The sequence below is a fragment of the Rhea pennata genome, chromosome 1, assembly GCF_028389875.1.
Source record: "Rhea pennata isolate bPtePen1 chromosome 1, bPtePen1.pri, whole genome shotgun sequence".
NCBI lineage: Eukaryota > Metazoa > Chordata > Aves > Rheiformes > Rheidae > Rhea > Rhea pennata.
The window spans coordinates 151,080,674-151,092,979 of NC_084663.1; the positions used below are offsets into that span (position 1 = coordinate 151,080,674).

At 39.6% G+C, this 12,306-nt stretch overlaps 2 protein-coding genes and 1 long non-coding RNA gene across 8 annotated transcripts in view; 2 read left to right on the forward strand and 1 right to left on the reverse strand.

Moving 5' to 3' along the window:
* LIMS1 (LIM zinc finger domain containing 1) overlaps positions 1-7,121 on the forward strand; it is a 75,689-nt gene extending 68,568 nt beyond the window's left edge. For 2 of the 4 annotated variants that reach the window (XM_062601650.1, XM_062601647.1), the window contains exons 6-11: positions 244-394; positions 1,221-1,313; positions 2,896-2,944; positions 4,771-4,846; positions 5,099-5,291; positions 5,674-5,757. In XM_062601650.1, coding sequence (XP_062457634.1) covers positions 244-394; positions 1,221-1,313; positions 2,896-2,944; positions 4,771-4,846; positions 5,099-5,246 — 517 coding nt within the window. In that variant the 3' untranslated portion in view covers positions 5,247-5,291; positions 5,674-5,757. Of the gene's footprint in view, positions 1-243; positions 395-1,220; positions 1,314-2,895; positions 2,945-4,770; positions 4,847-5,098; positions 5,293-5,673 lie in introns of those variants that run through there. The other 2 variants (XM_062601649.1, XM_062601648.1) reach the window with 2 other exon arrangements.
* On the reverse strand, positions 4,241-9,925 carry LOC134154971 (uncharacterized). The gene is made up of 2 exons (XR_009961388.1): positions 9,450-9,925; positions 4,241-4,391 (listed from the first exon to the last, which is right to left on the reverse strand). It is a non-coding gene; the product is annotated as an uncharacterized LOC134154971 (long non-coding RNA).
* Positions 9,926-10,167: 242 nt separating this feature from the next.
* LOC134154973 (E3 SUMO-protein ligase RanBP2-like) overlaps positions 10,168-12,306 on the forward strand; it is a 35,617-nt gene continuing 33,478 nt past the window's right edge. For all 3 annotated transcript variants that reach the window (XM_062601652.1, XM_062601653.1, XM_062601655.1), the window contains exon 1: positions 10,168-10,270. In XM_062601652.1, the coding sequence (XP_062457636.1) occupies positions 10,199-10,270 (72 nt within the window). In that variant the 5' untranslated portion in view covers positions 10,168-10,198. The remainder of the gene's footprint in view (positions 10,271-12,306) is intronic.

Below are 12,306 nucleotides of genomic sequence, written 5' to 3' on the forward strand. Positions count from 1 at the left end.
TCACTATCTATTTTCAGAGAGACTTAAGTGCATCTTTCTTAGCAGGCCTTTCTGAGTTTACTGTGGACCAGTCTTGTTAATAAAAGCTATTGAATTTGAAGCTGCTGCTTAAATCAATTATTGTAGTATAAATACAGTTTCTAAAGTAAATGCTTAAAATTGAATCTTCCTTTCAGAAACACTCGTGAGTTGAAATTGTTTGGTTCCTTTATTCATCCTCTCAATTCATTAACTTTTGAACAGGAAGGAACTTACTGCTGATGCTCGTGAGTTGAAGGGGGAATTATATTGCTTACCCTGCCATGACAAAATGGGTGTCCCCATCTGTGGAGCATGTAGAAGGCCAATTGAAGGACGTGTGGTGAATGCTATGGGCAAACAATGGCACGTGGAGGTAGACATCCGATCAGTTATTGTCTTTCACGAATGCATATGTTAACATGCTCGCCTGGAATTTTGCTGATCAATATCAATGAAAAGATGAGGCAGTTCTGCAGAAATGGTTAATAAATGTGTTCTCCTAATCCCATCTTCCACCTTTTTGTGACTGATCTTCCACTGTGAAACAAGTGTCAGTTCCTATCTCACATAAAGCTTTCACTGTGAAGCTAAAATCAGTAATTAAAGGAAGCGATGTGAGGTCTTTGTGGAAGAAGATGCTACAGTGCAAAGCAGTATGTAGAAAGGCAGTAATGTTCCATGAGAACCCCTGATTACTAGGCATCATGATACTATTATGTCTTCTATGGTCACCTGCCACATAAGCATATTTAAAGCTCTTCATGTGAGGGTTCGTATTTCAAGGCCAAGCACAAGATTTAGTTCCTCGTCTTCCATTTAAATTAGGAAGATACACAGCCATATTCCTTTGGTTGTTTTGAAAATCTTCTCTAGCAAGTGCTTTCTTCATGAGAGTGTAATGATGATGAAAATTATTTAAAGTCCCTTCATTCTGTTTATTGATAACATAACAGACTCCCTTTCCTTGATTTTTTTTCTTAACTTTTTGGATTAAAATATTGAAGACATTAAAAGGAGAGTTATATTAGTGGTCTAAGCATAGAAACAAAACAAAGTATTATTTCTTCTTTCCAAGATGGCGTAACCAGCTGAGTAGTTTTTAATGATGTTCCGTACTGAGATTGGTTGATTCAATGTTCAGAAAAAAAGACCATTACTTCCAACTAATGCAAAAAATATTTGCACAATTTTCTTTGTAGCATTTTGTTTGTGCAAAATGTGAAAAGCCATTCCTGGGTCATCGTCACTATGAGAGGAAAGGCTTGGCCTACTGTGAAACCCACTACAATCAGGTAAGGTTGCATATTTAAAAATATGTGTTACTAGTAAACTTGTGAATTGGTTTTATTAGTGAGAGATGAAAAATCGTGGCTACCCTTCTGTTTTCACGTAGTCATCTGTAGGTGTACTGAAATTTGGTAGATGTTCTATTGCAGTTAATTTATAAAAATTTCTCTATGCACAGGTCTAGCATGTAAGAAAAAAAAATCTGCAGGGATTTCACAAAGGCTGGCTAGGATAATGAGTATCTAGTTATTCTTTAAGGTTATCAGTGTTTATGTAGAGCTGTTACGAGCTTTCACATGTCTGCAAGATCAGAGTAGCTAATAATACCCGGTCTTTCCCAGGAATCTAAAGCAGATCTGTCACTCAGTAGCTGTAGCGTAACTCTAGGCCTCTGTGAGTAGCTCAGTTTTCCTTACAGCTGTTACTATGATGACTATATGTTAAGATACACTCGATCAGGCAACTCATTCATTTCTTTCCTGAAGACTCTGAATGCCAAGCTGATTTGTCAGAGGACACCACCTAGTGACTGCTTTCATTTAAACAGGAGTAGATAAGCAATGTTGTCATCTCGCTCCAGATTCCCTTAATTGTGTAGTGCAGTAGCACAATATATGTATCTTTTTTTAATTGGAAGCCAGTTGCAAGGTGTCACGTACACCACCTCACTCACAAATACAAGAGTGGGGATTACATTTAGGAGTTGTAAGGCATCTGTTAATTACTGATGGAGTCTTAATTTGTCATTGACAAAGGGCAGATGACTGAAATGTTGCTGGCATACTTGTAGATAATAAATGCCATAGTGACATTAATAATAAGTGTTGCAGCCATGATGGAGCAAAAACTTACACCAGACAAGAGTCGTCTGTAGAACACATGTCTTTCAGTAGGTCAATTAATACAGTTAGAAAAGGTACATTAAATTTTGGAAAAAAAAGCCCTTCCTGGACTTTAACACTGTCGTTAACTGCTAAGCGTAGAAAAAAAAAAGAATGATTTTTGGCCTAAATTTTCTTTTTTTTTCAGAATAATAAAAATTCATATTTCCCTACTGTTTTCACCAGAAACAGCAATACATTGCTCTAGCCATGCAAGTAAATCCAAATGTTAAATTGGCTGAGTACTAATAATTGATACGTGACTGATGTACTTCAAATGTTAAGGATTGGTGAAATGTTAAAACGAAATCATATTTATAGAGTGTAAACAGATGTAAGCAAATATTTCCATCTTTAATATTATAGAGGGTTTTTTTTTGTAATAAGATGATATGAAAGATTATTTGAAAACCAAATGAGTCTTACCAGCATTCTCTTCATTTTACTGAAGTAAGTAGGAAAGCTATTGTTCTTATCAGCTGAAATACAGTTAGTTATTTTGAGAAGCTGCCCTGGATAAAACCATATAATTAGAGATTGTGTAGTGGTTATCACATCTGCTTTACATGCTGATGGTCCTGGGTCAAAGCCCCAGTGGAACCAGCACCAGGAAATCTTTGGGAGGTTGGACTAGATGATCTCCAGAGGTCCCTTCCAACCTTACTGATTCTGTGATTAAAATTCATAACTTTTCCTTCCTCTTCAGCTGTTTGGTGATGTTTGTTTCCACTGCAATCGTGTGATCGAAGGAGATGGTAAGCACTTGTCCGTTTTCTTAATGTTTACTTTAATGGAAAGTTCTCTTTAAAAGTGAAAAAGTCCCTATTTAATACCTGGTAGTTATCATTAAAACAAAAATGTTCAACTTCTTTATCAGAAATTAGATCAGATCTGATGACTCAGGGACCAAATCGTAAGAAAACCCTACAATATTCCATGATGCTGGAGGATCGCTCAGGGGCTGAAGAGAACGATGGCCACTTGGAAACCCCTTAGTAAAGTGCAAAGGCCAGGGATGCCACAAGATGTAGAGATGACTTCCTGCCCCACTGACTTTAAAAAAGAATGTGTGTTAGTCTGAGAGTGAGCATCTCCTCAAACAGATTTAGATGTGATGATTCAAACTGAAAAAAAAAAGTATTTAGCTATCAAAAGATGTGGATGGGATTTTTATGTGTCTAGTTTCCATGATTTCAGATCAGTTCCTGGAGATTTAAGTGTAGGGTGAGACCTACGTTCCAGAGATGTGCTTTCTCTGCATATTCTGGACTAGACTATACCTGCAGAACTAAATCCAGAACACTTTTTGGAGGAAATGTCATCCTCCTTTTCATTAAATGAACAGATCTAGACCTTCAGGTGAATAAATAAATTCAGCCTTGTTTGATAAGCAGATACCTGTATGTTTCTAATGTTACACCATATAATCAGACTCCTGTACTGTATGTTCTGGTCACCAACTTGAACAGAATGTAGTGAGTCATTTCTTTTTTTTTTTCCAGAGTAATCTTTGATTATTTTACATTTCTGAATACAAATTCAAACAAAGTCTGCTGTTGTAAATGATGAATATCCAGTATTGCTCTTTGCCTGCCTTTCTGGTAAAACAAGTATCTGCAGCAGCAAGTTTTCAGGAAGACATCTGTGACTATTAGGGATCTCTAGGGAGGGAAGACTTCCATCTAACTAGTATTACTTTGGCAAGCAGTGAACTAACTGTTTTAAATGCCAGTTATAAATAAACCATACTTCTGCGGAAGTGCTTGCCCCATAGTGCAATTGCTAGTACTAAAAGTAGAAGAAACTCTGCATTGTAAGGTTCTGGTTTTGTTTGGTGTTGACAATATGTTGCATTTTAAGAGAAAAGCATAGTGCTGCATCCTCTAATTTAGATTAAGAAGAGACAGGCAAATTTTGGCAGCAAAAAGTTAGAAGGTATATTGAAGGAGAGAAAGGATAAACGGAAAAGTGGAACAGAGATACAGAACAAAGAGGAAATGTTTACTTTGGCTCCAAAGTAGAGAATAAAATAATGTCCAAGTTTGCCTTGATCATATTCTGAAGTAATTTATTCCATTACATCCACATTTTTTTTCACATTGGTAGTGCTGATTTACCAGTACTGGCCTGACTGCTGGTTCCGCATCACCTTTTTCAGCTGGGCAAGCACAACTGTTCATGGCACTGCAGTCTGAACAGGATCTGAGAAATGAAACAGAATGGAAGCATAAACACCTTTTTGCTAGATTGCTTTTCAGCTGAATTTTCCTGATAAAGTTCACCACATGGCCTCACAAAGCCTGAGGTCATCCTATGATAGGAGGTGGAAGCAAGCATCAGGAGTCAGAAATATCTTAAACTGGTATTGCTGATGAACATATTTGCATGTACTCTCTGAGGCAGCCTTATCAAGTGTACATGATCCACTATACTACATTCACATGCGCCTTCCTATTCTTGCCTCAATATTGTTATGGTTCTTAGTATTTGGTAAGAGAATTGTGTTGTGAATATGTGAGCTTAATTTTTAATACTTCTGTTTTCTGCAATGCTAATGATTTCTTTTCCCTCCTTGTCCCAGTTGTGTCTGCTCTGAATAAGGCATGGTGTGTGAACTGTTTTGCTTGTTCAACTTGCAACACTAAGTTAACACTCAAGTAAGTTTATCAGACAAGTGTGATGCCTGCAAAACATATCAGTGGTCATCATTAAAGAATAGATGTTGCTGTAGTTTAACTGGTCTGTATGTTTTTCATACTGTAAAACATTTGAGGAAAGATGTGCATGTTTCTTTCTCTTGCTTCATTTACTAATATACATCTCTTCCAGCTATCTGTTCAGTTCTTCCTTCAGTTAATCTGAATTCTTTTCTCTTCCATCCTTTATTTTTCCTGTGTTTAACTCTAAAGGGATAAGTTTGTTGAAATTGATCTAAAGCCTGTCTGCAAACACTGTTATGAGAAAATGCCAGATGAATTTAAGCGACGACTTGCCAAACGGGAACGTGAAGCAAAGGATAAAGATAAGCAGAAAAAGAAAAAGCCAATCTGTTTGTAAACTTCTCTTTCCTTCTCACCACCACCTCTGCTCCTTTCTTCTTTGGTCAGTGATAAGGATGCTCTTACTCTAAGTTTGCATGTGTTTCTGGTAATCAAAACCAAAATACCTATTTTCACATAAGTTGAAATCTTAATTCATTATTTCAGTATCTTATATTTAGTCTGCTGTGCTCTAAAATTCAGTCTGAAAGGCTTTTTAAATAATACAGTTCATAAATGTGGACATTTAGGTTTAAAAAAAGAGGTATCTTGCACAACAGAGTAATTTACTGTCCACAATGTATAACCCTATGAAAATAACTTTTAATGTATATATAAATTGCAGTTGTAATTTTTTGTCTTGAGCGTTAATGTGACTATTTTTATTTTTTTTTAATCCCAGCCACTAAGACTTTGTCTGTTTCGTTTTTGCTTTGTCATTTTAGGAATAAATTTGTTGAGTTTGATATGAAGCCTGTCTGCAAGAAGTGCTATGAGAAATTTCCTCTAGAACTGAAGAAAAGACTGAAGAAACTAGCTGAAACCGTAGGAAGAAAGTGAAGACTGCTCTCCCTTCCTTTATAAAAATATTATATATATTACTTGAGGGATTTTTTTCTGCTTTGAGGCTATAATCAGACAACAAATGATGATGCATGCCTTCTAGCTATCAAATCTAAGTATCTTCAAATTCATTATTTGAGATTTGTTGATACATAGATCATACTTGCAGACTAAATTAGTTATTAACTCACTTGAAAGGATTTTCACCCTGATAATGCAGCTGAATAGATGCACAGGGCACAACAGTCTCTACAGAATTCTACATAGAAGTAAAATTTGCTTGTGAATACCTGCAAAAAATATGCTTTGCAAATGTGTCCAACTTTACATGTAGTGTCATTTTTATTAATATAAGTATTAATGTGCAATCTAAGCATGCACGTAAGACTGCGTGACTTGGGCAAGAAATCAACTGACCTTTCTTCATGGAGAAATCCACTGTTAGATTCTAGTCCAAGCAGTCCCATTAACGAGCCTTGTTTCAAATAGCTTGAAAAATGACAGATTTCTAAATACAGTCACTGCAGAAATTATCTCCTTTTAATAATTATGCTTATATGATGAATCATTGTGCATCAGGTTTAGCATGAAATACCTATATAAAGTATATATTCCTACTGCAAGAAATGAGCGTACAGAAGTACTTGAATTTTTGCTATATTCCATTTACAATAACATGTTAACTTTTATATATACTTTTGCATTTTATTTACTTTTTGTGCCTTATTCTGCTGGACCATAGATAATAATGTTCCATTAAATATATATATACAGTTTTATTTTTATTTCATATTTTTATGCAGAAATTGTATACATGGTATTTTCAAAAGATAACATACTTTGCCTTAATTACACAGGATGCAAGAAGTACTGTATTTCAAATGAGGTTAAAATTTAGCTTCTGGGCTTTGTTAGTTTTTAGAACAGTATTGAAAATGCATATTTCAATTAACTGGCAATATTACTTTTACACTAGCGAGTGTAAATATAAATGGCTTGATCCTACTGGGATCTATTTCTTTAGCCATCCTCAAGGACTGAGACCACGAATTAACAGATTTCCCTGTCTGGGACTTAACTGTTTTATACTATTGACTTCTGTCCATGCAAACCTGTTTTATTTTTCCCCTTCCTTATAAAAAATAGTTACTTAGGAATTGTGATAATACTACATTGTCAAGTATGCAAATTTTTTTTTCATATTAGTGACTTAAACAGATTTTATATAGTTACATCATAGCAACTAAAATTTTATTTCCTGTTTATGAAAAATTAGTTGATTTAGAACATCTGCTTTCCAGTGTCATCAATAAAGGCTATGTTATGGTAACTTGTATCATCTTTCTGAAACGAGAGCTTGAGATGGGTGAGAAAGCAACTAGCCTCCATTTGTTCTTTATACTTTAGCTGTGACTGTGTTTAAATATTTACTATCCTGATTTAAAGGAGATGTCCTGTTTCCCCGAGTATCCCACTTTAATTCAGTTTATAGGTTTATGAAAAAAACAGCAGTTTATTTCATAAAGAATAGATACTTTTGTCTGTTTTCTGCGTAGACACAGTTACTAAGTTTTCTTTGAGAAAACAACTTGTCCAAGTTTAAAGTGTATGCCATCCTATCAAGCTTTTTCTCTCTCCTCTTTTCACTGTAATGTAACTGTCATTTCCTGTTTAGTGCTAGATAGGGTACTTCTGACTACTTTTTTCTCTACAGTTACTGAACGCAACAACAGTTCAGTTACTGAATGCATGCGTTTAAGACTATAAAATTGTGTAAATTCTCAAAAATATTTTAGACAGCTAGCATAGTAACACTGTTAGACTTCTGGACAATGCCATGGATTTGGGAGGCCATACTCAGCACTGCCTCACTTAAATTATAATTCAGTTCTTGTTCTAGTCTTTTGCATATTATGCTGACTTTTTAGCTCTTCAACTCTTTTCCTCCAGCTTATGTATGCAGCTTGACTGGTCAAAAAGAGTTTGGGAACTACCCCTAATCCTGAGACCAAATGACATGAACTACCTTGCATCCCCATTGCTCAGTGTTACATCCCTCCGGAACACATTGGCCATGCTTGCACCACGTAGCCATGGCTCTCCTCTGGACTCTGTGATGTCCCTGTGGCCCAAAGATGTAACTGTTTTGGATATTTCAAACTTCCTGGTATAGGAGGGCAGTGCTACAGTCCACCAGGGTAGTGGTATGCTTCATGAACATAACGTGTGTTTCAGACCCCTAAGATACGGCATTGACGGCATCTGGGGGTACTTGAGGGTTCAAAGCCTGCTGTTAGATATTATGGAAAAATTTCGGTTGGAAGAGATCTCTGGAGGTAGTCCATACTCAAAACTCCTGCTCAAAGCAGGGTTAACATCAAAGTGGGATCAATACTCAAGGTCTTGTCCGGTCAAGTTTTGACTGTCTCCAAGAAAGGAGATTCCACCTGCCTCTGTTGGCAATGTTTGCCATTGCTTAATCATCCTCAAGGTGAAATATGATGATGATTATTGTTGAGTCCTGTCTTCAGTGGACAGTTCTGCGGCTCTACACTACTCTTTGGGAATGCTCTTTTGAGCAACCTATCACTGAAGTCATACCTCTGGACATTGTCATGAAGAGAATTAATTAAAAGCAGTGCAAAAAAAAACAGGGAGCAAGCTAACAATTAAGCAACCTGCACAATTACAGGTCTGGTGCTAAAGCTCACTTCCTAGCCTGTCAGTACTATAATATTTCACATAGCTGGAAATTTATTCCTGAAAGATGCTGAGTTTATAATTGTTCTCCTAACCACAGTGTCTACTAGGTCTCTCAAAGAAGGTCATGAGCTAAGATTTGGGAATGTCCCAGCTATGTTGGGTGGGATCAATCATGCATGGGCAAGAAGAATAAGACAGCATATGCTAACAGTCCCATTTGTATGAAGACAACAAAAGTGCCTTTCACCAGCACATATGGTCACATCAAGTGAGGCAACCATTTGCAACCTGGCAAGTAGATTATGTAGGCCCATTTTCCCCCCTTCACAAGGACAAAAGTATGTATTAACTGCTGCAGACACTTACACAGGCCTTATGTATCCATGTCCTATCTCCCATGCATAGCCTATCTCCCATGCAAATCAATCCTCTACTGTACGGGGTTTAGAGCAGCTCATGTATACTTAACAGCATACCAGCAGAAAGGTGCCCGCACCTCACCTTCACTGAAGCTCTGTGCTTAGTTCCAACTGAGGCGTATTAGGTGTTCACCAAGCTTAGTTAGGTGTCTAGAGCAGAGTCAGCATAAAGAGTCAAATGCTGTCTGGTTAGCTACCATTCTGGTATTGCACACTGGGGACAACTGGAGTGCCACCTCCAAGGTGAGAAAGGGGAGACATGAGAGAATGGGACCAAGTGTTGGACCTTCTCTGTGTGAAGGCAATTTCATACACCTTCCCACCAGCCACAGAGCAGTAATTTCCTTCTACGTATAGTCCAGTGGCTCCTGAGCCAATTCTTGCATCCTCCTCAGCATTACAACTTTTAATATGCAGCTTGGTAGCAGCTGCTGATGCTGACAAACTGTTTGGTATCCTCAACTATAGATACACCATTACAAAAAGAGAAAAAATCCTGTTTTCTCTTAGTGAATTAAATCCAGTGTCTGACTCACCACTAATGGAGCAAATAATAAAAAAGGTTAACTCTTTCAGTCAGGGCATTATATTGATGCTGCTGGTCTCCACAGTTGAAGTCCCGAAGTCCTGGGCAAATGAAAGTTCTCAATGTAGGTGCTGGAACATTTGGAAACTCGTTTTCCAGAGCACCAGATCTCCGCAATAATAAAGCTCATGCTTATGGGTTAAATTCGTAGCTGCAAAGGAGTCACAAGACAGAGCTTTCAGTGAAAACGTACTTCAGTGTGGCTCCCACTCACGTTACAATTCCTTATGACAGCGCAAGGGCCGAACAGGAACGGATGCTGGTCTAACAGCACTGATAAATAACAAGTGATATATAAATAAACCAATGGTAAGCTTCCCCCGAAAATTTAGCGGGCTGCTGTCACTCGCTCTCCCCCTCCCACGCCTGCAGCGCGGCGCCAACTGCGCAACAACATCCGCGCCGCCGGCTGAGTCGTCAGGGCGCAACGGCCGCCCGCGGCGCAGCGCATGCGCGGGCAGCGGCGTGTCCGCCCCCCCCCCCCCTCCCCCCCCGGCGCCTCCCTTCTGCGCGCGCGCGGCTGGTTCTTGCGCACTCGGCGGCGGGGAAGGTGTCGCGACGGTAGCGCGGGAACTTGCGTAACGCGCGGGGCTGCGTCGCTCCCTCCTTCCGTCCGCCCGTTCGCGCGGCGCCGGCGGCGGGCTGCGAGCGCGGTGCGGCGCGGCGCGGCGCGGCGCGGGGTGCCGCTGCGGCGCCATCATGAGGCGCACGAAGGCCGACGTGGAGCGGTACGTCGCCTCCTTGCAGGCCGCCGCGCCTTCGCCCCGAGAGGTGAGTGCCGCCGCCGCCGCCGGGGCGCCGCGGCCCGCCCGCGCCGCTGCCGGGGTGAGGGGCGGGTTGCGCCGGGCGGCAGCGGCGCGTGTCGCCGCCGCGGCCCTGCTGGCTCTCGGAGCGCGGGAGGCCGCCGAGGCCTGGCCAGTTCCCCTGCCGGCACGGGAGGAGGCCCAAGCCTTTCCCGCCTGGTAGCAGGAGGACGAATTACAGTGTTCTCGGCGTTTCTGGGGGTGTTCCCGAGTCGGTGTTTACTCAGGCTTAGTTACGCCGAGTGAGGTCAGGGAAGCTGTTGTGAGGAAGAGCATGGAGTTTTGCTGATGGGACAGGCTTCCCCTAAACGCGGGAACAGCGGCTTACTAGAGCTGTATGTCTGCTTTCTACAGCTGGGAAGCCGTAGTGTTGCTATAAAGAAAACCTCAGTAAGCTTTAAAGTATACAGAAGTCCTCATTTCTGTACGAGTGTGGGTCCTCTGCTTTTAGAAGATAAAAATAAATAGAGAACACATTCTTTGATTTCCAGTTCTTTTCTATGTATTCTGTGATGTCTTTGTTTGACTGTTCTTTGAGGCAGAAGAACTGGAAAAAATACTCTTCTGCTTCATTTTACTAGCTGGAAAGAAGGATAAAGAGCTCTGTATGATTTTTCCTTTCCAGCAAATCTAGAAAATAGTATATGGATCACAGTAGGCCTGGAGCAACCTGCTGTAGTTGATTCTGTTTTGAGCAGGGTGGAGGATGAGGGAGAGGACTAGATGATCTGCAGAGTTCCTTTCCAACCTTAGAGATCAAATAATTATATATAAGTAGGGTCTCCATGTAATGCCTGCGTACATTTGTATCAACGTGACAGCATCAATCAAGCTGTCGTGTTGACTGCATTCAGTTGATTTGGATGCTCTTTAGACCAAGTAGCATCAAGTTCATCATGGCTAAAATCAGAGATGCTCTTCAGTGCTTTTGATGTTCCCATTACACTTCCTAAAATGCTTTTCTCTCGTTTTTGTTGTGGTAAAATTTTTAGCATTTTGGTTTAACAAGAGGTGCTTTTGAACTGATACTGGGAGATCAAGCTAAGTTCTTTAGAGAAATCTAGATGTGAGAAATTTAAAATGCTGTTCTCTGAAAACATTATTTTACTGTGAGACTTTTACTTGTGATTAAGTCAGTAGTTCTCTCCCTAGCCATGACTTAAAAACTGGTGGAATATTAAGCATGTGATGCTGATACTTTTTTGCGTGTACTAAAACAGCAAATAGTTCCTTGCATAAGCAGTTGCGTTAGTCTGTTTTAAATTACTCAAAGCAGAAAGTTGATTTATAATATCAACTGTCCTTAAATGTATCAAAGCATCAAATTAATCTTTCTCTTACTTGGATTTTTAAGTACAAGTGTGATAGGAGCCTAGCTGTTCTTTTGAGAATAATTTTTATGCAGCTAGTGGAGTAGGTACTAAGCCTTTTGAGTTCATGGCGGTAGAAGTTCATGCCATAAGCTGAAGGAAGGGTCTGGTTTGTGTAGAACATCATATCGGTATTGGTTGCTCTTTACATGTTTTTGGATCATCATTCCTTTGACTCTTTACTATGCCTACTTCTGCCATCTTCCCCTTTTGCCTAGTGTGTACGCATATCTGGTTTTTTTATTATTCTTTTCCTTCCTTTCCTTGTTGCTTCCTTTTTTCCATGCCCCCTCAATACCTTTAGAGACTTATGTTTCACCTCTTGCTGTAGATGTGCATGTTGAAGTTGCTAGACTCATATAACATTGCAAGTGAACAACTGCAGGAGTGTTTACCTTACTCTTAAGGAAAACTAGCACAAAAGCTATGAGTGGCTTGGTTGAGGAAAGAGTTTCCATGCATAGTTAAGCAGTAGTTTCTGGGGTCAGTATACTACAGCAGGACTAAAAGGCAAGTCTTCTCTCTTTGCAAGTAGGTTTTTTCTTCCCTAGTAATAAGACTGCATCATGACAAAAAAGGCTGAATGTAGCTTATCTCATTCTTCCACTTCTTTTCATCAGAAGTGTTTATGAAA